This window comes from Marmota flaviventris, chromosome 2, assembly GCF_047511675.1.
Source record: "Marmota flaviventris isolate mMarFla1 chromosome 2, mMarFla1.hap1, whole genome shotgun sequence".
In the NCBI taxonomy this organism is placed as follows: Eukaryota; Metazoa; Chordata; class Mammalia; order Rodentia; family Sciuridae; genus Marmota; species Marmota flaviventris.
In genome coordinates, this window is record NC_092499.1 from 31,242,673 (window position 1) to 31,267,454 (window position 24,782).

General features: G+C 42.0%; 1 protein-coding gene across 9 annotated transcripts in view; it reads right to left on the reverse strand.

Moving 5' to 3' along the window:
- Sipa1l1 (signal induced proliferation associated 1 like 1) overlaps positions 1-24,782 on the reverse strand; it is a 364,872-nt gene that overhangs the window by 6,841 nt on the left and 333,249 nt on the right. For 8 of the 9 annotated variants that reach the window (XM_071607707.1, XM_071607705.1, XM_071607701.1 and 5 more), the window contains 4 exons: positions 21,717-22,156; positions 10,183-10,422; positions 8,894-9,059; positions 4,044-4,290 (listed from right to left, as the gene is read on the reverse strand). In XM_071607707.1, coding sequence (XP_071463808.1) covers positions 4,044-4,290; positions 8,894-9,059; positions 10,183-10,422; positions 21,717-22,156 — 1,093 coding nt within the window. The remainder of the gene's footprint in view (positions 1-4,043; positions 4,291-8,893; positions 9,060-10,182; positions 10,423-21,716; positions 22,157-24,782) is intronic. The other variant, XM_071607706.1, reaches the window with a different exon arrangement.

The following is a 24,782-nucleotide window of genomic DNA, read 5'->3' on the forward strand; positions in this document are numbered from 1 at the left end:
ACCACTCATGAACTTACCCACTTTCCATTATCAAATAATTTGTAAGCCACTCATTACCAGAATCAATGCCTAATCTATCAGGCGGCTAGTGGCCACCCTAAACCTGGCCTAAAATAGGAACGAGCTTCTTCCAGTCTCTCTTCTTTCTCTTTCTCTTTTTTGGTGGTATTGGAGATGGAACCCAGGGCCTCTTACATGCGAGGCAAGTGTTCTACCACTGAGCCACATCCCCAGCATATTTATTTATTTATTTAAAATAAATGACAGTGAAATGTAATACAATTCTTATTACACATATACAGCACAATTTTTCATACCTCTGGTTGTATATAAAGTATGTTCACACCAATTTGTGTTTTCATACATGTACTTTGGATAATGATGTCCATCACATTCCACCATCATTGCTAACCTCCTGCCCTCTCCCTTCCCCTCCCACCCCTCTGTCCTATCTAGAGTTAGTCTATTCCTCCCACGTCCCCCCTCCCAACCTAACTATGAGTCAGTCACCTTATATCAGAGAAAACATTTGGTATTTGTTTTTTTTGAGACTGGCTAACTTTACTGAGCATTATCTTCTCCAACTCCATCTATTTACCTGCAGATGCCATGATTTTATTCTCTTTTATTCCCAGCCTTTTTATTTTTGAGGCAAGATCTTGGTAAATTGCCCAGGCTGGCCCCAAACTTTCAATCCTCTTGCTTCAGCCTCCCAAGTTGCTGGGATTACAAGGCATGTTCCACTGTGCCTGTTCATTTATAAAATAATCTCCTACCATCGCTCTCTCAGCGTGAGTCATGGGAACACTAATTATGCGCTGAGGCAATAGGTCTGCTTTTGGGGCAGTTGTCTGTCCACATGGGGCTCAGGGTGGCTGTAGTGCTCAACTTTCCCTAATGGAGTCCTGGGATTCGAGCTGGGAAGAGCCTACTCCAATGGAGAGCTGAATTTTGAAGCCAGCCCAGGAATGTTTATTCCTTTCAGAGGAGACAACAGGGCATAGTTTTATCTGGACTAGAACCCAGTCTCTGGACTCAGAGAAACACTCAGTCACATCACAGAGATGTAAAGTCTTCTGCTAGAAAAACACCCAGCTCTCTTTTCCAGAGGCCAAGAGGGAAGAGATGGTGGCTCTGTATTTTCTCAGTCATGGAATAAAAGGCATTCTTAAGTTCAAAGTTCAAGCTTGTGATCCTGCCCTAAAATGAACTGTGTTATTCCTTCTTCTCATTCTAAGTCTACAACAGCTCCAAAGAAAATCCAGAGTGGCATGGAGCATGGCACTGGTGAGAGGCACATCCTTGGCCTGTGTCTGCCCTGCATCCCAGGGATGGCCTACTAGAATCCACAGGTGGATGTGCAGGTGGTTTGAGAAGAAAATCAGACAGTGAGTGTGTGAGGGAACTTGTAGGGAACCAACCCAGGAAGGGGTTGAAATTGCTCTTTTTCCAAGGACACAGGTCATCCCATCCCATGAGCAGTTCCTTGGATGGGTTTTGGTTACAGCATTCTAATATCCAGTTCTTTCTAAGGTGACAATTGGTCGAATACAAATATTAAAACATTGTCAACAACTGACACCTTAACAAATAACCTTCCTTCGCCCAGGGTGGGGACGAAGGAGCACCACAAGCCCCTCTGTGCCATTTGAGAGCACACTGCTATTGCTCAAGTTCATGGAGGCGGACGGTACAAAGGGAGGACTGAGGGGACCAGAAAAGCATAGCTCATGAAATATAAAGGCCCTCAACAGGCAGATGCTGTATTAGGAACACAGCAGAGTGTGTCCCTCAGAATGTTAGGTAACATTAAAGTCCATGCAAATTCAGAGTAAAAGTAAAACTCTCACATTAAAATCTACGTGACTCTAGAAATACCTGTTTACACAGGGTTAAAAAGTTCTACATATTATGCCAGCCTGGTAAGCCAGGGTATATTTAGTGCTTGTTTTCCCTTTCAAATTACATAAAGAACCACTCTGAAGTGCAGCTGCTAGTTATTAATGTGCTTAAAATTAGCAAAATTATGAGTAAATGGAAGTCAACAAATACTGCAAGATATTAAATGCTCAGTTCTATTTAAACTTGCTCCCAACAAGGGTAAGTAGGTGGAACAGATGATTTTGTATGTCGCTCACAACCCTTCTGCCCTTTTATCTCTGGGGCTCAAATTTCCATATGGGGTAAAAATTCAAGACAAAAATCCCTTCCCCACTTCCCAAAACCTTTCAGTGGTAGTCACCAAATGAGTTAAGGCTGCAGGGATTAGCCCAACAAGAAATGCTCAGTGTAGGACATGATATCACCAAGCTGCTGCCTTTCACAGGAAAGCTAAAGGAGAAGGTGCTGCAGAGGGCAGCCTTTTCTCCCTCTTCCCATGGAGCCCATGGGCTCACTGGGCCTCTACAACCATACTGCCTCGCTGGGCCATGACCACGTGCGTGGCCAGATCTCTGGGGCTGCGCTCCTTGAATGCCAACCTCTAGAAGGCAGGGCTAGCTCTGAATGCTCACGCAGGCAGGACACAAGGAAGGGCTATTTTTATTTCTGCAAAGGTCAGAAAAGAAGTGCAAAGAAACAAAAGAACAACTCCAGGTAGAAGGATACCACAGGAGTAATGGAATTCAGAAAAGAAATTCTCCCTTTCTGGCCCAAAATGGGGAGAAAAGAAGAGACAAAGGTGAGGGGCATGTTAAGTTACTACCAAGAGCTTTATTTTAGACTCTGATGGTAGAAAAGTGATCATTACATGTTTGAATTTGATTCACTGGGGGTAACTTCCTGAAGCAAAGAAAAAATAGAGAACTTGTATGGGGATGGGATGCAGGGGGAAGATGGCATGCTCCTACTGGGGGTGACAGGGGAGAAGCTGGAATGGGCTGCTGAGCAGGACAGAGACACGGAGGAACATTTGGGTGCGAGAGCTCAAGAGTGATGCAGGGCAGGGTGAGGCTCAGTGGGACAGCGTTTGCCTGGCGTGTGTGAGACCCTGGGTTCCATCTCCAGCACCACCAAAAAGAAAAAGAAGGACTGGGGATGTGCCTCAAGCGATAACGTGCTCGCCTGGCATGCGCGGGGTGCTGGGTTCGATCCTCAGCACCACATAAAATAAAGATGTTGTCCACCAAAAAACTGAAAAATAAATATTAAAAATTTCTCTCTCTCTCTTTAAAAAAAAAAGAAAGAAAAAGAAGTTAGGTCTGGCAAGAGATTTAGAAAATACAGCTGCAGAGAAGGAGAAGGAATGTGGGTTTGATGCACAAAGTGGTATAAAAGCTGCAGCAGAATTTATAGAAGGAGAAAGGACAGAGGGGGCAGCGGTCACAGCAGTGTGTTTGACGCACCATCAGGAACACAGGTCCTATAATAGGTGTCTGCGGGGCTGAGCAATGGCTGTCAGGGGAAGAACAGGACTCTGGAGTGGACTTGGACTGAGAGAAGAGAGAGGAAAATACCAAATTTATATCTGAAGCCCCAGAATATGGCTCTTCCTAAAACTAGAATTTTGTTAGGTCACAGAACAGACACAGTATATGTGAAATAAAGGCAAGAACATGGAAGCAGCCATATTTATAAGCCTTTTCCTTAAATAATGGTTGCTAACAGCGTGAATGGACACAAAAAGGTGTCAACAAACAGGGGACAATATCCATACAGCCTGGGGGAGACCCAGGACAACTACTCGACTCCTCTGGGTTCTCAGGGTGGCTGTGGGGGCAGGGAATAAAGCTCTTAAGAAGAAACTGATCTAGTGTTAGCAGAATTTGCACAATCTAAACATCAGTTGTGCTGTTTGATAAGAATATAAATTCCCAGATTGTACCTTCAGATCTTAAATCCAGTGTCTTGGGCAAGGTCTAGGAGTCTGTGTTTTTAACAGGCATCCCAGGTGACTCTTGTGATCTGGGATTCCAGGAGTAGGGGTGAGTGTGGGAGGGGCTGATAAACTGATGCACCCTGATGCAGGGTTTGCTCTCAGCAAAACAACTGGTGGCTCTGTCTGGGACCCTGGGTCATCCAGCTGAAGCTAGGGGAACACTTACCATGCAACGACTTCATTCCTAAGGTGTAGGAAGGCCTCCGCAGCGGGAGAGACTTGGGGAGAGAAGGGTACGTGCTGCTGAAGAGGACATCGTTGGGCAGGGCTTGGTCCAGAAGTGAAGCCCTCGAGGTGAAAAAGTGCTCCCTCTGGCCACTGTAAATGCTCTCGTCAGACAGAGTTCTGTGCAAAGCCCGCCTTGAGGTGGGAGTGCTGGGGAAAGGAGACTGAGGGGAGGACAGCGCGTGGAACTGTAAAACAGTGAATACAGGGAAGTCAGCGTCTGGCTCAGACACCAGAACCCCTCATTTATTCCTCTGTCTTTGAGGAGTAAAAGGAGTCCCCAGTCATTGATTTCCTAAAGCCCAGAAGGCTTCCACATCATATCAATACTCCATGTGTGATTCAGACCTGTGACTAACTGGATTAATCAACATGGTGTGGTGGTCAAGAACAAGATTTTAGGACCAGATGAATGTGAATCTTATTTGAGCCCTGTTTCTTTCACCAAATCATGGAATTTCCCTGAGCCCAATTCCTCATCTATAAAATGGCAGCACAACACCTGTTGGGATTGTCAGGTGCATTAGGTGGGGCCCTGAACTGATCACAATGGCACGTATCAGGCCTATTATGGTCTCCTGTGGGCAGAGCCACCGTGCCAGGAAGAACAGCTTCAAAAGCTTGTCAAGTGATAGCTGGGCAACAAGAGTGTGTAACCATCCAAATTTTATTAACTGAGACCATCGGTGGGTCCTGATAAACACTAACTACCAACAAGCTATACTAATCCAATCTCTCAAGCTAGATGGATTTCATGAGGTTTGGAAATTAGTTTTTGAAGACATATTTCTATTAATAACAGAAGTTGGCTTTATAAATAACAAATATTTTTACATAAATGGCATAGTTCCAGGTAGGTGTGTCTCTTATGGATGCCTTTTGCCTTGTTGGCCAAATTTGATTTTACCTGAGATCTTTCCACAAATAGCTAAATTTTTGAGAATCCCTTTCATTGAGAAATACAGACACATTAAGAATGTTTAAATACTCAGTAACCTGAAAGCAAATGGAGCATCTGGCCTGACAGTAACAAGTCATCCTCAACAGCTCCTCCTAGGACCCTGTTCACCTTGACAGGGGAGCAAGGTGGAGTGAAGATGTGAGGAGGAGGGCTGAGTCATCGCTGGCAGAAAGTCACAATGGGACTTTCCATGACACTTTGACAGGGCAGAGAGAGGATAGGATGATTTAGTGACAGCTCCGTTCAGGTGGCTGATGTTACAGACCCAGAAGTACAGAACTGACACTCAGGTTCACTCGGGAGGTCTGGGGCCTGGCACACTTCCACTCAACAAACCAAGGGTTAATCAAGTCAGAGCTGCCCCCAGGGTGCTGTGCACAGCTGCTGCACAAATTATTAATCAAACACACTGTAAATAAGCTCAAGGTGTTACCAATTGGATAAAAATGGTGTTCATTTTTAAAAATTCAGGATGAGTTAAACCTACAGTGTGCAAAAGCTTGCCCAGAAAATCATGCTGCTGTGATGAATGCTTAGTGAGAAGAACTTGGTGTGGAGGCAACGATTATTTCCCTTCTCACATATGGGGAAGAGCAGGCATTAGAGAGATGAATGCTTGGCTGGTTGTAGTTTTTGTCGCTCTTTTAACAATCTCCTCAAATCATCTCTCCTCTGTCTTGGAGGTCCTAGGATAGTCACATGAGGTCCCTGACTACCAGGCTGGTCCTCGGATTTCTGGATTCAAAAGTTGCTGCTAAATTTGTTTTAGTACTTTGGTTTTAGCAAAGGAATTTCCAAGTATTGTTTCCACCCTGAGGGTTTTACAGAAGAAAAATTCTCCAACAATTCTAGTTTCAGTCTCTTTGGGAAATAATATGCTTCAAGATCCTTCAGGCAGTGTGTTTTATTAGAAGCTAAAGCTGAAGGAGCAAGGGTTGGAGGTAGGGAAACACCTGCCCAGATGCTCTTTGCCCATTAAAAGATAGCAGACTTAGTCTTGTCTAAAAACTTTGGGATGGCCCCTCACTTCATCCCTCTTCAACTCCAGTCTAAAAGTATACAAAACTGCCCATTCCCAAGAATGCCTCGTCTGCTTTGTCCAGGGCCACTGCCAAGTACTGCCAGCCCTTGGCAAACAATCACAGTGATTTCACAGAGCATCCAGGTGGGAGGAAGGGGTTCCCAAACTGTGTTCCAAGGAGCCATGAGGTTCCTTATAGCACCACTGCTAGGCAAAGAGGTCGGGTGGGACAGGAACCAAGCCATCCCCACCTCTCCTCTCAGAGCTCAGTTCTACATATTGGCTTTCTCTGTATGATTCTGTTTTTAAAAAGAACTCCTGAACTTTAAAACCTTTTGGAGGCTACTTATCTGTAAATCTGGTCCTCTGTTCCACAGCAGAGGGATAGAACCTAGAGAGGTGACACTTTGCTTCTGGCTAATCTCCTGTTTTAGTCTCTCACTCTTCTAGTGCCCCCCCCCCACCCCCCAGCTGTCAGTGACATGTGTCACCTGTACTCACAATAAGCTGGTAACAGCTCTTCCTATACTGGCTTCAAGCAGAGCCCCTTCCTTTGCTCTATATACCTGGGAGCACTGGTTAGAAAGGTCTGTATATCTGCCTGACCATAAGCACACTCAGAGAAGCAAGGCTTGTGAGTGAGGTTTCTTATAATGCTACAGCTCAACCAGCAGGAGCTTGATGGCAGCTGCGTGGGAACGCTCAGCTATGGCCTGTCCGGCACAGGGCAGCCAGATTGTGTCATCCATGTCACACTCTACTGGCAGGCAAACCTGGGAGTGAGAGCCGCTAGGTACGTGGACCTCCAAGAAAACCACTGTGGCGTTTTGAGTGGGTTCCAAGTCTCACAGCCCAAAGCTGGTCTCCTAGGACCCCGAAGCCCATTACAAAGGCTTGCAGCCTGGGATCAGCGGTGGCCTGGAAGACCAGACCAGGGCACGCTGGCCTCACTGACACAGCAGAGCCAGTCACTCAGACAATGACTTCAGAAGACACAGGGAGCAACTTAGCTGAACTCATCTGAAACTGAACCAGCTCAAAAAAGATGAAACCAGTGAGAGAAGAGAGAAAGTGAGCCTGTCCCAGCCCTGCTCCCAGCCCCTCCCTGCAGTGGGCTGGGGCCAGCATCAGCACTTTCTTTGCAGCAGGTCTCACATGAATACAGTCACAACACAAAGACAGGATACCCCTGCTTCAAATAGGAATGCTAAAGTAATTTACTTTGGAAATAAAAGCCAAGAACTAGAATAAGAGCAAAACAGACATTTGCCTTCAATTATTTCCACTGCAAGAATAAATCAAAAGAATGAGAGCTCAGAGGTTGCTCCTTGCCAAAAATGTTGAACTAGGAATTAGGGGAAAGATTCCTTTCAGGGAGGGAGGGAGGGAGGGAGGGAGGGAGGAAGGAAGGAACTTTTATTTTGAAACTGATATTTAAAAATTTTAATATACTTCCTTGAATTTTGATGGATAAAGACAGAGAAGCACTATCTTTTGCATGGTTTCCATGGAAACCATTTGTACCCTGGATGATGAGTCAGAACTGCTAAGTGCTGACTTCTGAAACAAATGACAGAAGTCAAAATGGTTACATCTGTGACACAATTTAGTAACATAATAAATCATTAATTTCTCAGCAAAACTCCTGAATGGTCCTTGGGATACATTTTATTCCTGTAAATGTTGATTTTTAAGTTTAGGAGGTACAGCTGACCATTCTGGGGGAGATGTTTGTGTGTGTGTGCACACACAGAGGTGATGGGAGAGCCCAGAGGCAGTGAGAGTGCAGGGCTCCTTCTACCTGCCTGCCCTCAGATCACAGTGTGACACTGTCCAGTAAGAAAATAGTCTAGCTTCCATCTTCCATTCATTCTCCAAGTTCTTCTGAAATAAAAGCTTTCTAGTCCCTTCAAACAGACTATAAATCAATGAACTAAGAACCTCAAAAACAGAAACCTTCAAAGTTTACTGCCATGACTTTTCTGGGGGCTCCCCAGTATACCCCATAATGGACCTCAGGTCCAGCTCAATAAACACCAACTCCAAACCCTGCAGCATGAGATCGCAAGCTTCAGAGGATAAAGAAGCAGGGTGCCTGCAGGAAGCTGTGCCACAAGTCCTGTGAGCTGAGGCAAAAGGCAAACCTTGCTGTGTGGCTCTACAGAGACCTGGCCACTGACAAACCCAAATGCCACAAGCACTCAGGATTGGTGGAGAGGGAGACTGGGCTTTAGGGAAGGCACTGATGGTCTGGAATCCTGAGAGAGAAACAGAAGCTTTTACAAAGTACAGAGATCTGGAAAGTTCTGGAGGCAAGTATGTATACTTAGTTGGCTGGATGGAGAGGCAGCTGTCTGTTTTCTTTTGGTGCATGCTCATGACAGTGAACACCAGGCACTTCCTCTGGTACTGTGTGTGCCCAGCTGATTAACTGGCCCATCTGTGAGGTAAGAATCTCATGGGCAGAAGGCACTGAAACCTCTATGGAGAATTTTCTAGCTGACAAGGGACCTACAGGTTTCTCTGAAAAGTTCTGTGAAGCAGCATCATGTAGTTGAAGACCGAGGGATTATGCACTTTGAGTAGGGCACACTAGAAGAAAAAGCTGATGGCGGGTAGAGTAGGTAAACAGGAGCCAAGACTTCAGAGATGGCTATGGCAGTGAAATTGGGAAAATACCTGGGAAAACTGGGAAGGGGGATCCAGAGAAGAGGAACCAGCAATCAAACTCTAGGGCAGCTGTAACTAAGGCTACAGCCCCCTCAAATTTGACTTCTAATTCCCATCCACCCTATGCTCTGTCTCATACCTTAAAATTCTTCTGGGATTCAGGAGTTGGGCTTTCAAGGTCGATGAGCTTCTTTAGATCCTCCTCAATGGTGGACTTGGAGGTTGGCTTGGGGGATGTCCGGAGGTCCCTGGTTGAGGCCCGCAGCCTGGTGTGGGCTATTTCACTGCCATCACTCTGATGGCGCCTGGGAAGAAGGAGAGATATGTGGAAACATAGTCAACAGGCCGACCGCCATGGTGGGCTCTGAAGGCTGAGAGAAATACTAAAGATGAGAGAAGAGAACCACTCCTGTTTACTTCAGAATGCATTCATGGGAATGAAAAACCAACTTGAAACACAAATTAAAGTCTGATGAATAAATCATTCTTCTTCAGGAAACTATTGATTCTACTGAGCCAAAATTAGCATCAGATTCACTAAGACCACAAATGCAACCTTCAAAGGAATAAAAGCAAAACTGAATGAACTATTTAATTTTTTACTGTACCACTGTGTCAAAAAGTCCTATATTTCTGGGCACAGTGGCACACACCTGTAATCCTAGAGACTCTGGAGGTTGAAGCACGAGGATCACAAGTTCCAGGCCAACCTCAGCAAATTAACCTATTGAGGCTAAGTTGAGAGCCTGTCTCAAAATAAAAAATAAAAAAAGGTTGGGAATGTAGCTCAGTAAAGTACGTCTGGGTTCAATCACGAGTACCAAAAAAAAAAAAAGAACTTTCTTCTCAGGGGTTCTCACTAATTTCCAATTTGCTGTACTGGCCCAGTTATGAAGAATTCCAGCCTGGCTTGGTGGCACACAGTAGAATCCTAGATACTTGGGAGGCTGAGGCAGGAAGACTATAAGTTCAAAGCCAGCCTCAGCAACTTTATGAGGCCTTAAGCAACTTAGTGAGACCCTGTCTCAAAATTTAAAAAAGGGCTAGGAATGTGGCTCAGTGGTCAAGGGTCACTGGATTCAATCCCTGATACCTTAAAAAAAAAAAAAAAAAGGAACACATGGGAAGGCTGTGGTTAATGGAATCAAAACCACGAGTGTAGACTGAGCACCAGTCAGTTATTCTGAAGAATACCCTTCAGATATGTTCTCTCCTAGGAGGGCTAAGACTCCCAAATTCAAATGTTCTGCGGTTCATCTTATTCAAGGAATGAGGCAGAAAAATAATTTAAGAAAAATAAAATCTACCCACCAAACATGCTCTTTATACCCCTAGCTTGATCTCCTCTACTCTAAGAAATCCCCCCACCTTTCCCATTCTCTGCCATGTTGAAAGAAAACCACTGAGCAAGAGAAGCAGGCCTCTTACTTTCTTGTGTCCATGAATCCCACAGAGTTAATGGTTCCTTCAGGTTTTTTCCATCCAATCAAGTACTTGCTCGTAGCGCCCTGGCGAGGGTAGAATGTCCTAGGACCAGAGGAAGATGAGGAGGAAGAGGAAAAGGAAGGCGCAAGCTGTGAGGCGCTGGCGGGGTGAAGCTCCTCCTTTGGTGAACTTCGGGCACTGGAGAACACAACCGGGCTGGCAGAGTGCCGGGAGCTCATGGTACTGAGGAGCAGAACAGAGATAAAACTACTTAAGAGTGCATCCCAGGGCCACTATGCCAACACAGAAGTGGAGTCAAGGTTGGGGTGGTGGCAGGGTGAAAGCACCATAAAGGTTTCATAAAATATTAATGGGGCTGGCTGGCTGGCCTTCCTTGCCTTCTCACTAGAATTTAAATGTCTACTCAGAGTGACAAATGGTTACTGAGGCTTGACATATACTTAAGCTAAAAAACAAAAACAGTTGAGACCATCAAATCCAAAAGTGGCAAATGACATCAGGAAGGGCCGGGCAGGTCTGGTGGTGTCAGGGGCTGACTGGAGCACACTGAACTCTCTTTCCCCATGGCATCTGGCCTTGATGTTGACTCCAAAAAGCTCTTCATCACCAAAGTACTTCAGACTGGTTAAACATTACAAAAGTAAAATTTACAGAAATAAAGGAGTCCCAAACTCAGAGGTTTCAAAGGAGCTTCAAAACTCAAAGAGGCAGAATTTTCAAAACCAGGGATAAGAACTGAACATTACTACAAATGCGGAGGGCCTTTATCTGTAGGATTCCACACTTCCTTCCCAGTGATCTCACACTACCCAGATTTACAGTTTGAGCCCTGCTAAGTTCTCTAGCATAGGACAGGTGACTTGTACCATAATGGGCTTTGGGTTGCTGGAGGTTTAATTAATAGCAGGTGGTTCCGAAACATTCTTCGGTGGCACTTCCATTTGTCAAAAGCTAATGGTCCTGAGCTGAATAAACATGAACCTTGTTAATAATGTATCAATATTGATTGCTCAGCCATGATAAATGCACTACAGTGATGTGAGGATGATGACGGGGACATGGTGAGATGCACACGGGAAATCTAGACTGCCTCTGCAACTTTCCTGTAAATCTGAATCTATTCTAATATCTAAAAACTTATTATAAAAAGGAAATTAAAAACCCAAATTCTACTGACCCTGAGATAATATATATTGGTGAAAATGAATCTAAACAATCCTACCTCATTCTTTACATAGGTCAATTCCAGTTGGTTTGTATACTTAACGTAGTTCTAAAGATTCTGGACTATAATATGGAAGATCATCTTTATCATAGAGGCAGTGGTTTCTTTAATAAGATCATAAAGGAAAATATTGAAGCCTTTTAAAATTAATAAATTCTATTATCAAAAGACACAGGAGAAAATATGCATATCCAATAACAGGCTCCTGTCAACTTACAACTACACTCCTAGGACTCAACAAGACAACGCAGTAGAAAGATGGCAATGATTTGAAGAGCAACTTCAAGAGGGGATATCTAACAAACCTATAAACACTGGTGCTCAACATCATCAATTACCAGGAAAAGGCAAATTAAATCCACAAGGGACCACTACATACCCCCCAGAATGGCTAAATTAAGAAGAGTTATAATGTCAAATGCCAGAAAGGATGCGACACAACTAGACCTCTCGTATACCACTGAGTGGAATGTCCCTGCTACAGCCACTTTGGCAAACGAGTTCACAGCCTCTACACTGAAGGTATGTACATCCGACCACGTACCACTTACTCTCTATAAGCTTAGAAAAAAGCATACAAATGTGTAGCAAAGGATATATCTGAGAATTTGTAAAATCCCCCACCTAAAAACGAAAACGATCCAAGTGTTCATCAACAGTAGAATGGGTAAATGAACTGTAAAAATGTCCTCATAATATAAATGTAAAAAAGCAAAGGAAACAAATGCTACCCATGACACGTAGATAAATCTCACTAACATGTTGACTTAAAGACACCAGACACAGAATAACATGTACAAAATGATTCTATTTGTATAAAGTCCAAAACGTCAGCAAAACAAGTCCATGATTTCCAATTGAACACTGTGCTTACCCTGGGGAGGAAGCAGAGTGACTGGGGATGGAACAGGGACAGTGCAGTGTGTGGGGGTTGGTGATGTTCTAGTTTGTGATGTGGATAATAATTGGGTAGGTAGGTACACTTTGGAAATTCAACTGTATATACTTATCATCTTTTTCTGTATGAATGGTATCCTTCCATGAAAACCTACCTGCAAAAAGTCAATAACCTGAAAGGAGTCCAGGAGGCTAGGCCCACAGAAGGGTAAGACGTGGGGGAAGCAAAGCCCATCTGGAGGGCTTTCCATATTAATGGACTCTTATTATCTCAGACCAAATATAATTACCTCCTTTATTTTTATAACTAACAGGGAAGAACTGGGCTGAGACTTAAAACACAATTTTTAAGAAACAGCTAGTCTCACCCTGTCCCCACCCCCCAAATATTATTCCAGCTAGACAAAGTAGAAGAAAACCTCACAAAACCTTAAAGGGCAACATAAATTGAAAAGCGATGCAACCTTACCTCTTGAAAATGAATATCCCATCCGTTTGCTTTTAAAATTAAGAAAAGGAAATGCAAAACTCTTCCACAAGTGCAGTGTATTAAGTCAGTAAGGAAAAAATAATACTAGATTTCTATTATGGAAGAGACTCAAAGTAGAAAGATGAACCAAAAGAAAAAAGAATCAAGAGATTGACAAGCTCACAGAGTGGCATTGAGTCACCAGAGACCCCAAGCACACATTAGCAGGGGAATATCGCCAGAGAGACTTTGGAAACAGAGTGCAGCCTTGGGCATAATTTAAAACAAAGGGCAGGCTTGTGACAAATATATGTTACTCAGAGACAAGATTTAATCTTTGCTTTGCAGATTTTTTTCCCCCATTTTATCTACACTTGTAGATAGAGAGATGCCTCAAGCCCCAGCCCTGGTTGGTGTTTGAAGCAATTCCATGAAATGAAAAATGGTGGATCAGGATCTAACTTACACAGCTCTCATCCTGGATGACCATGTACTTGTTTTAACTATCCATTATGACTGGCATCCATAAGTGAGAGCAGGTATGTTTAAATTGCTAGAGCCAGTTCCCAACTTCAACATGTTAAAATACAGACTGCTGCCCCCTCCAGAGGTTCTGACTCAGTAGGTGGAATAGGTTGGAGGGGGCATGAGAATTCACACTTCTAGTGCATTGTTTCCAGGGCATACTTTGAAAACTGCTATTCCAGAGGTATATTTAATTGCCAGATTTCACATTGATCAACATCAAATTATCTTGATATGATAACACTGGTATTCAAAAGTTCTGGGGCTTTCAAAGACTAAATGCTTGGTCAAAACATTGGCCAGGAGAACAGAAAGTATAATGCCCAGCCCATTAGTTTACAAATGATTCCTCCATGTGGTACAAAACAGCTATGCTGGTTTTAGCAATAATATATGTATTGCAGAAAAGGAGAGTTAAAGAACAGACTTGGAAAGGTCCAAGGAGACAGCAGCATATACACTATAGTTTTTGGAGCTCTTTCTGTTCTGCATAAATTTAATTATTACCATTATTTCCCTAATAGGCATTCAATAAATGCTTGTGCTTGATTATATACTCTTCAATGGCAGGAATTTATCAATGCAAGGAACACATGAGATTACCATTAAATATTTGTTGAGCTAAGTGTTTATGCAGAGTACTCTACATTTAATTTCTTTACTTTGGTTATAGTCTGTCTCCCCTGTTTGAAGGGAGATTCCTGAGATTTTTCCTGTCTTGTTCATTAGTACATTGCCCATGCCTAGAAAAGTCCCTAGCAACTGCAGGCATTCAATGTATGATGTAAGAAACTGCCAAATAAACGATATGTTAGCAATCAGGTTTTATTGGGGGGGGCGGGTGTCTGGGAATCAAACTCAGGAGAGCTCTGCTATGGAGTTATATCCCCAGTCCTTTTTATTTTTTGAGACAGGGCCTTGCTGAGTTGCTAAGGCTGGCTTAAAACTTGTGATCCTCCTGCCTCAGCCTCCTGGGTTGCTGGGATTTTAGGTGTGTGCCACCATGCCCGTCAGAAGTCAATCTTTAAATATAAGGACGTATCATGCATGCAGATGGTGTATTTTACTCATAACTGTATTTAAAACTAGATGTTGCTTTATTTTTACTGTGAGAAACAAATCTATAAATGATGCTTCTGTTTACAAGTGTATAAGTACATAAATAAGACCACTGAACCTGGCCACTGGTTTTATCTATGAACATGATGGCTGATACTAGCTCCCAGGTGTGACATGCCAGCACACTTCTGTTACTAATACTTAGACAGCTCTATTTAACAATTGATTAGATTTGTGAACAAAGGCACATGTAAAAACAAATGAACAATTAGTTGGTGTGGCTTCCTTCTTAATATATACAATTCATGGCATGAGAGGAGCACACAGTAGGCAGATGAACTTCACCTGGGAGCTCTTCTGAACAGTGCACTCTTGTGCCCTAATCCCAAAGATGTTGATGCAATACAGCTGGGGAGGTACCTAGAAACTGGACAACATCTCTCCCCAGGTATGAATGCTAATTGAGGATTACTGCTCAAATCCAGCTGAACCCTTCCTATTGTTATGACTTGGTCAAAATCCAGCTTCCTACTTCTCTGGATCCAGCAGGTGAAGCCATGGGAACAGTGTTTCTAAAGCCATGGACTGTGGTCTCTGCAGGTGATGATGTACAAGCAGGGTCCTGAGCTAATGTCAGATCTTCTAAAGCCCCAGAAATCTGTATTTTCAAATGTCTCTGAAGGAATCTCATGTTTCCTAGTGTTTAAGAGCTACTACATTAGCTTGTAAACTTCTCACACTCTTGGGTCTTTCTCCTCTTCCTCTTGTGGTTCCATCCTTGGTCAGCTGTGGGTGGGCCTTCCTGAAGCTGACAACCCTACAGCCTCTAGATCACCTCAAGGTGTGTACCCACACATTGCACCTAAGTTTCTTTGAAATGGGTTTAGTTACACTACAATGGACATGAGGTTGACAGCTCCCTGATTTTTAAGGGGAACTGTCACTGGGCTGTTTGATTATCCAGGAGATTTCATGTTAACTCAATATGCTGCAATTCTATTACCCATGATGACTTTCATGGAATTGTGTAAGAAGGTAATGAACCAATCATATGGAATAAAAAGAGCAATACTTATATTGGAAGTGAAAACTGCAATACTTGTTCCCTTTCTTACTGTGTAAAAAGTGAGTTTAAGTGTGTATGGCCAAACTAAATCACCAAGAATACAAGCCAGGGTGTCCTAGATTCTACATGAGGAGACCATGACTTTAATTTTATATCAATTATAAGGGTACTTCCCCTTGCCTAAAAATGGAATGACTGTGGATTCTGTTTGGCCGTTCCAGGATTTTTTAAAAGTAAGGGCACACACACATACACAACACTAGATATAGAAAGAGGGAAAGAAAGGGGCAACAGGGCAACTGAATCTGTCCAAATTTCTCATATTGATCTAATACTCAAAGGGAACCATGAGCCAAATGTGCTGCCACCTGGTTACTTCACACTCCCAGTTGTGGTGAAACTTCATAAGAGGGGATAACCAATCTGAAAAAAGGATGCTTCTCACAGTGGGAGCTGCCTGAATCTGCTTGCTGACTTTGCAAAGGGATGAACCACCCAGGATGGGGAAGCACAAATGTCATCAATCAAAGCCCCAAGTGCCAAACCTACAAGGGCCAAGGAAACGGTTCTGAATTTCTGCAAAATGACGCGAGACCATCCCTTCCTGCGGAAAAAAACATCTGCTGGCCACCGTGTTGTTGAAAGCTGCCAAAGGGAACACTTGGAGTCATCTACTATTCAGGCATGGCATGGAGGAAGGGTTTTAGACAGGCTGGGTTTGCTAAGGATGGTATTTTCAGGATGGGGAAAGCAGCAATTAGTCACCTGTCAAATGTCTGTGGCAAAATCTGGGCAAAGGCTGAATGTTGGCCTAATACCAAGGGGAGGGAAGCTGACTGGGTTTCCTTTGATTGCTTGTACAAGCAACAAGCCTTTTGGTGACAGATAATGTGGAGGATAATGATTAAGGAGGACTCCTCCCACTGTGTTCAACATTAGCCAATTCTATACTACATCAAATACTGGGCTCCATAATTTAGAAGGGCTTCAGGAGACAATAATTCCAAAGCATTTGAAAAAAAGCAAACAAGGGAAGCAGGTATGATTAAGATAGCAAGGGGAATCTACGTGGTTGCAGTAGAGATAACAGCCCATCTACAAGAAGCAGATATTTAGTCCAATATTTAATATAAAGACATGTAACACAAACAGGATAGGGAAATGGAATGGCTAGGTGTATGCAGCAAAAGATGCTTCAGGGATCATTGTTGAACCACAAGATGAAGAAGTCTGCAGTACTAACCTATTTAAAATATGGAGCTAACATTATCATTTTATTGGGCACAGCTGCTCTGTCATGTCCAAGTTTGGCATCTAAAAAGGATAAAGAAAGCAGGAAGCTTGAGAAGAGAAAATATGATTGATTATAGGATGAACACATACAGGATAGTTACAGGAGCTGTGAGACACATGCTTGTGAAAGAAAAAGTGACAAGATAACTGCATAAAGAGCTGATGAAGAGCTCAAGAAAGGAAATGACAGAAAGCCTTTTGTCTCACAAGGACACTCACAGTTTGCAATACATTTGACAACCTTTTTAAATCTCAACAAACACAGAACAACAGCCAATTAGTAGGGGACCAGGTATTAGATCAGATAGGAGGGATCATGTGGGGCAATGGTAACCAGCCAAAGGCCATAAAGGTGATCAAGGGTAGACCTGAGGCATGGACCTATCTCAAGCCCTAAATCTTTTTTCCATAAGTTTCTCAATTAATGTGCATGAAGGTGAAGGGATATAACAAAATTTATTTTTCTTTCTTTTTTGACCACCTTATAGTCAATGATCCATATCCAACAACTAGGTTAAGGCAAGTAGAACCAACCACAACTTTTCATAACGTTATAGCTCCAAAATCATCTTCCTGTTCAAAAAAGACTGAATTCAGAAAAACCACCTACTCCCTTTTACCTGCATGTTTAAATTCAAAAGGACAAAATGTTGAACAAGGAGATGACCTGTGACAGGCTGAGACCATGCAAAAGGATGTGGAACCTCTCCTTCAAGATTACTTTTTCTTCTTTTAAATAAAGCAACTGCATAAATTCTCATCCTGGTAGAGTGATTTAAATATGGCAAAGAATGGACTCTGCACTATAAACAAGGCTGTGCTGGTGAGCTCAGCATCAAGCATCAAGCCTTTGTGGCTTGACTGAGGGCTCACTTCTTAGTGTTGACTTGAAATTTCAAACCATGGTTTTCAGCCTCTGAGGTCGCTAAAAGTAAAGTTCCACATAAAATAACTACCCACTCCCATAAACTGGAGGAAATTCAGCAAGATAGATTAGGCTAGTTCACCTGGAGTACTGCTGTATAAAAACAAAGTAAAATGTAATCCTGAATGGAATGTTTATTATGGGCAGGGCCACAAGGCAAAAATTATGAACAACTAGGCTAAGGTAGAAAGAGGAAATTACATCCTTGAAGAGAAGTTCTGGGTTTGGAATTTTAGATGTTGGACTTTTAGATTCTGAATTAGTCTATGACCCTTAGAAAAAAAATAACACTTTCATCTTTAGAAAATAATATGGAAGAGAGGCAACTGACTTAATAATTGAAAAAAAAAATGCAGAAAAGATTTAGAGGGAAATGTTATAAAGACAACTGAATCGTTTCTAAAGAAAGAAGGCATATTGTTTATATACATGCCATACCAAAAAGGGTACAGAGAACAACATTTAAGCACAGGCCTCTAATACACAGAGGCACCCAGCCCAGGGCCACAGCAGCTGGAGGCCTGCCTCCACATTCAAGGATGCTGCATGTAGGAAATCCTTCCTTCCTGCTACCCTCAAGAAACACAGCTTTTCTGGCATGAATAGTTAACTTACTAGTTTAACCAGGAAAAACCCATTCACGCACGTGAACTGTACTGACAGCCAGGGGCAGATATTTCTCTTGATCTTTAACCCCTTTAATGAATGTCAGATATTGACCAACTATGGGAAGATCCTGACCAATATCTGCATTTAAGGTGTTATAAAGTTCTTCCTTAATACATTTTGCAGATTTTTCAAAATGACTTTACTAAAGGTTTGTGCTTTACAAGGACTTTAAGTATGCTATTATACCAAAATCCATACACAAAAGCAGTACAGCTCTGTGCCAATATTGATGTGTCTGTACAATAAGCTTTGACATGGTTTTCTAGGAGACGGTTTTCTAGGAGGGTCAGGAGTTGAGGATTTATGTGACCTTTAAACTGATTAATTGATAGGGGCCTTGTGTAAAAAACAAAGAGGGGAAATTAAGAGAGAAGTTATTGCTGTTTGCATTATCAAAATGCACTGGCACCCATGACACAAAGGTTCTTAGGATCAACATGCACGATGAGATCCTCTTGTACCGATGGCAGTAAAAACATGTGTGATGACGTCAGTGGGGAATGGTTGGCTACAGGGCTCTGATGGGGACGAAGGGAAGCAAAAGGACAGTTTGAGATAAGCAGAATGGCAGGCTAAGGAGGCGGGCACAGAGGTCTGGACACCAAGACAAGTCAGGTCAGAATGTTACAGGAGAGACGACCACACACAAGCATGAGTGGGGTTTTCAGTTTTTTAGGAAGGGCTCAACAGTTCCAGCAGCAGACTTTCCACTGGTCACAGGACTACAGCATCTACACCAACTGAAGAGGTCCTGAGTTCCAAAGGGGAGTTCCAGAACTCCAAGAAAAAGAAAAAAGAATCCAGCTGGCAAGATGTAGTAAAATTGGAATTATCTTTGCCTCTCCTATGCTCATCACAAACCTTTTTTAAAAATTTTGTTTTTGAGTGGTTCATTTTAAGATCTGAAAGTGAAATAACCATTAGAAAAAAATAAATAAAAATTAAAATCTCTCTCGAGATTTCCAAGCTTCATAGAAAATACATATATTCTAGGGAGCAACACTTTAGAGCAATTAATAGACTTTTTAATTGTAGAAGGATATCAGTATGTATGGCCTCTCTTAATGACATTCAAACAACAATGCTATGTAATTACCAACCTGCATTAATGCGGTTCTCACAGGGTGCCACAAAAACCCTGCACAGTCATCAAGGGAGTAGAGAGTAGGAACAGCCCAGCCAGAAATATGCAGTGGAACTTAATCACTGTAATTTAGATTTTGTCACCGAGTCCCAGGTACAAGCTTTTATGCACTGTCAAGAGATCTCCACATTAATTGCTGTTCCTGTCTTCTGAGGACACAGACACTCTAATTTGCTGTGATTTTCGTGTCTCTAGCCATGTTCGTTTGGTAGCTAAGTCCCTTTTTCCTCCAGAAAAAGAGGGTTGTTGAAGCTCTGATTACCCAGCTCACTCTGCCAAGATCAACAGGCTGAAGTTACAAAGCATTCCTGTTTACCAGAGTCTAGAAACAAATGTGACTCAGCCCTTCGGTGGGTGGGAAGTCCTGCAACCTTCCCTGAAAGGCCACATTCTTCTCTTTACCAAGTATGACTTTCAATAGAAGAGTTGTTTCTAAGTGATGATTTCAATGATTCTGCATGGCCGATTTGAAGCAGAAAATTTAGATAATCCTTTGAGCAGCTCCGGTCAGCACATTTGGACAATGAAAACCCAGGTGCCTACATTTTTGGAGAGCTCTGCAGATCTCCTGGATTTATCAGATAATAGCACTGTTTCACGTTTTGTGCTTTGGGGACAGGGGTCCAGTTTTCCAACCTTCCTCTCAGTGACGCCAGTCCTGACAAATTCTCTGTGACTTTCTGCTGCAAACATATTAGGCCAGAGAGAGCTCTTCAAGTGGAATACCATTCTTAAGAAAAGGTACCTTTCAAAATGAGGCACTGAAAACCAGAGAAATAGAAGTCCCAGCTAAATCTAGTTTCTAGGTTAGAAACTACAGAGAAATCATTCTGATTTGGAAACTGTCAAATTCACAGTCCCTAGTTAATGAGATGGTGGAACATGTAAAAGCAGCCCATGAGTGTGGTAGCTCCATGCCATGTGATTCTGTCTGTGTTCCTGTGGCATCTGAGGCCCAGCTCTCTGTTCTACTCTCTCAAACACACCATTTGAGTCAAACACTCTATTTTCTGAATCGTGGAAGGGTAGAGGGGTGCTGGGTAGTCACAATATGGGAACACTTTCCCAAGCTCCTTTTCACTTGGGGTCACATAGTTTGCAGACCTAACGATTATTTTTAAATCTGGAATGTGGGAGTGGTAAACAGAAATAAACCTTGTAAAGCACTTCCTTAGGCTTGGAATCTTAAAAGAAGAGAAGCTTAAAAATGTTATCAGTAAGAATACAGACAAAACAAAAACAAAAACAAATCGAATATTTAACTGACCAAGTTAAAACCAAATTAAGGAGAGGATGTCTTCTCTCATTAAGGCTACCTGGGGTTTACTGACAGATCATCTACCTGACTTCCCACTTGAAAAGTAAAAAGCTAAATTAAGTTTCTCTACTTTTTTTCCTGTAGGGCATAATAACAAAAGAGACTGACAAGACAGCAAGATTAGATAAACACTGTCACACAAGTTGATTAGCAACTGACAACAATGAGAGGTAAGAGGAGAAATCTCCTTAGAGATTAGGAGACCCAGAGATAGTAAAGGAGGGCTCATCCCTGAGAGGAAGCATCCCATCAGGCTTTGGATTTTAGAGGAAATGAAAACCAGCATTTATCTTACTTAGGGGAGCAATTGCCAAGTATGCAGGAGAATGTGTATTTTTCTGTCCTAAAAGGTAGATGGGATGTGTCTAATTTTAGCTACCTTGTTCTGTTGGACACCTCCCACCCTCAACACATCACTGTCAGAAGCCAATTACTGCAAAAAATTACCATGCAAATGTCAGGTAAGTGATGTTCTCAGAGAGAGAGGCTGTGGAAAGGATGTGCTCAGCATTGTGAAAATGCAGTTACTCTAAGGAGAGACCCCTTTATTTTAAAAAATACAGCCAAGATTTAAAAAGAAATCCTCAAAAGACTGTCCCTGCCACTATTCTCTATCACTGGCTGAAATCAAAATGGGCTGCAATTGGGAAAATTAAAAATAAGTAAAATCCAACTTTAAACAGAATAATTCTGCAAATGTTTAACATAATACATTAGGATTATAGGACTAGTGCATTTTGCTAGCAAACAAATGACATAAAATATCCAGAAATACAGTGTGTGTGTGTGTGTGTGTGTTATATATATTTATACCATATCCACTGTCTCTGCATCTGAGAGCCTCAGTGCATACACATTATCCTGTATACACTGGGATGAGGCTAGGAAACCAGGCGAGGCTGGGAGAAGCAGCAGAGGGCAATTACCTTGTGTGGGAAGCAGCGTCGTTTATACTGAAGCTGCTGTTCTCCCTTGTCAGAGGGCTCGAGCCACCTTGGCCCTTGCTGTGGATATCCAGGCTCAGGGAGGACTCTGCCTTCCGGTCCATGCCGTGGCTCTCTGTCTCTAATGTTCGATCTGCCATGGAGAGCACTTCGCTGGAGCTATGCCACAGGGGTGCCACTTTCTCCTTGCCTGGCCCTGAGCGAGGAGACGAGGTGGCCCCCAGAGAGGCTGTGCTGCCGTGGCTGGGGCCGTAGGAGGTGGTGTCGATGCCACTGTCAGCGGAGGTGCCCTGCAGATAGTTATAGCTGTTGAGTTCGGATTCCGTGCGGTCCCCATCGTACCACTTCTCGTCACTGTGGGCACTGGATGCATTGCTGGAGAGGGTATTGCTACTGGAGTGGCTCGAGTAGTGACTATCAGACTGCAAGGGAAGCATGATTTACTTAAGTGCATGGTTTGACTTCCTGAACACCCAGAAGAAAACAACAGGGACACTCCAGGACTTAAGTTCCAGGTGCAGAGTTCTAAAGGCATTAAAGTGCCAGGACTAACAGGTCAAAGTAAGATAAGAGGTGCCTGGAAAAACCTGTTGTGACTCATGCCCATTCAGTGGTGTCTATGACAGAGAGTGCAGGCAATTTTTTTTTTTTTAAATACTCCATTTTTCATTATTTGGCTCATACTGCAACATCAATAGTATCAAGGATCATTTTAATCAGGAAAAAATCTAAATTGTCATTGAAGTCTGTATATCTTAAAATAGAAAGGAAATGACATTTCCAAAAAGCTTACAATTAGAAAGGATGCTTAATTCTAAAAGCCATACTGCTCAAAGTAGATAGAAGGCTGAATATGAGAAATATTAAGTCTGAAGACTCTCCTTTTCCTTCTCCAATTAGTATCTAGTTGGGAGACAGTTTTCAAGGAGTGCTTAGAGGTTAAATTTACACAGAGGTGCCAGGATAATTCAATGGGGGAAAAAAGTCTTATCAACAACTGGTATGAGACAACTGGATATTCACATGCAAAAATGAATGAAGTCAGATCTGTAATATATAGAAAAATAAACTTGAAAAGAACCAGAGATTTAAATGTAATAACCAAAACTATAAAACTCTTAGAAGAAAACCCAAGTATAAGCCTCTGTGACCTTGGGTTATATAATGGTTTCTTAGATATGACACTAAAAGTATAATAAAAGAAAAAAAGACCAGATAAATTGGACCTTATCAAAATTAAAAACTTTTGTACTTCAAATAACCTGATTAGAAAATGGTCAAAGATTAAAACAGACATTTCTTCAAAGAAGATACACAAATATCCAATGAGCACATTGAACGAAACACATGCAACTCTACTCTTGGTATATACTCAACAGACATCAAACAGATGTCCACACAAAAACTTGTATATGAATGTTTACAGAAGCATCAAATGTAAGAGTCAAGAAGTAGAAACAACCCCAATGACCATCAGCTGATCAACGGATATAAAAAATGGTATATCCAGACAATGGAACATTATTCAGTCACAAAAAGGAATGAATTACAGATTCATGTTACTATATGGATGAATCTTAAAAACATTATGTTTAGTGAAAGAAACTAGACACAAAAGGCGTCATGTTACATGATCTCATTTACGTGAAATGTCTAGAACAGGCAATCCACTGAGAAAGAAAGATGAGTAGCTGCCTAGGTCTTGGAAGGGATGGGAAGAGCTGGAGGTAACTGCTGAAGGATATGCAGCAGAGGGGGTTCAGTGGTAGTGAAAATATTCTGAAATTAGATCATGGTGCTGACTGCACAATTCTGAATATACTAAAACCCACTAAATTGTATGCTAAGTGGCTGAATGTTATGGTATGTATGTAAATTATGTCTCAATAAGAAATGTGTACAGAACCCTTTTTACACAGTGGCTCAGTTGTTTAGGAAGAACATTTTTTGGAGTTTACCAAAGAAATATTATTTCAAAAAATAGTTGAATGAAACAATATTTTAAGTTGGAGGCAGGGAGCCCAGATACTTGCTAAAGATAAAAGATAAAGAGGAGAGAAAGAATGTGCATGTGTCTCTTTTGGTGGAGGAAGAAGCATGTTCTTTATAGGCCCAGGCCAGGGGCAAGAGGATGTATCAGTTTTATCTCAAAGTAAAACAGCTCTTCCCCTTAAAAAAGAATAATCCCAGTTACTTTTTGCTGTAACTGTAGTTTTTCTCAGTAACAACTTAGAAAGTGTGCTTTGAAGCCTTCATTTACTTTTAATAAGGCAAAATTTCTTCAGCTTTGTTCTTGTACAGTGAATCTGAAGCCCCCAGGCATGACTGGCATTGAGTCCTTTAAATATCACTGGTTTGAACTGAGATGGACTGAACGCAAAGTAATATGAAGGTTTCTAGAGAGATACAATGTGAACTACAAATATAATTTAAAATTACATTTAAAATTACATCTAATAGCCAAAAAGTAAAAAAGAAACAGGTGAAATTAACTTTAGTAACATTTTTACCTAACCCAATCTGTCCAAAATGTTATTTAGTATGTAATCAATATAAAAATTGCTAAGGAATGAGGGAAATTCACAAATCAATTGGGATAACCTATTATTTACAAGTATATCTGTGGCAACACTACATTTCCTCAGTAAATCTCTCTTCACAGAGCAAAATGTAGAGTGTGTGCTCTCTTGTTTTTTTTTTTAGCTTCAATATTCATATCTCAGGACAAAACTTTTATGAGATTTCTCTTTTTTAAAAGTCTTCTGAGCATCTTACCAATCAGTGAGTATGAAATGGAGTATTTGCCCATCAAATGACAAGAATATAAACACAAATACCAGCAAAGAGAGAGACCAAGGAAATCAACTCCATTGCACAATGGTCACCTCGTATTATAGTACCTGTAAGTGATAAGGAACTGTGTGTAGCTGTGGAAGACAAAAGAAGCAGTAGGGTAGTTTTAAGGGAAGCTGTCTGCCCCCTTGCTCTAGCAGGATCCCATGCTTGCAACTGCATAAACAAACAGAATCTCTTTCTAACACAGTTCTA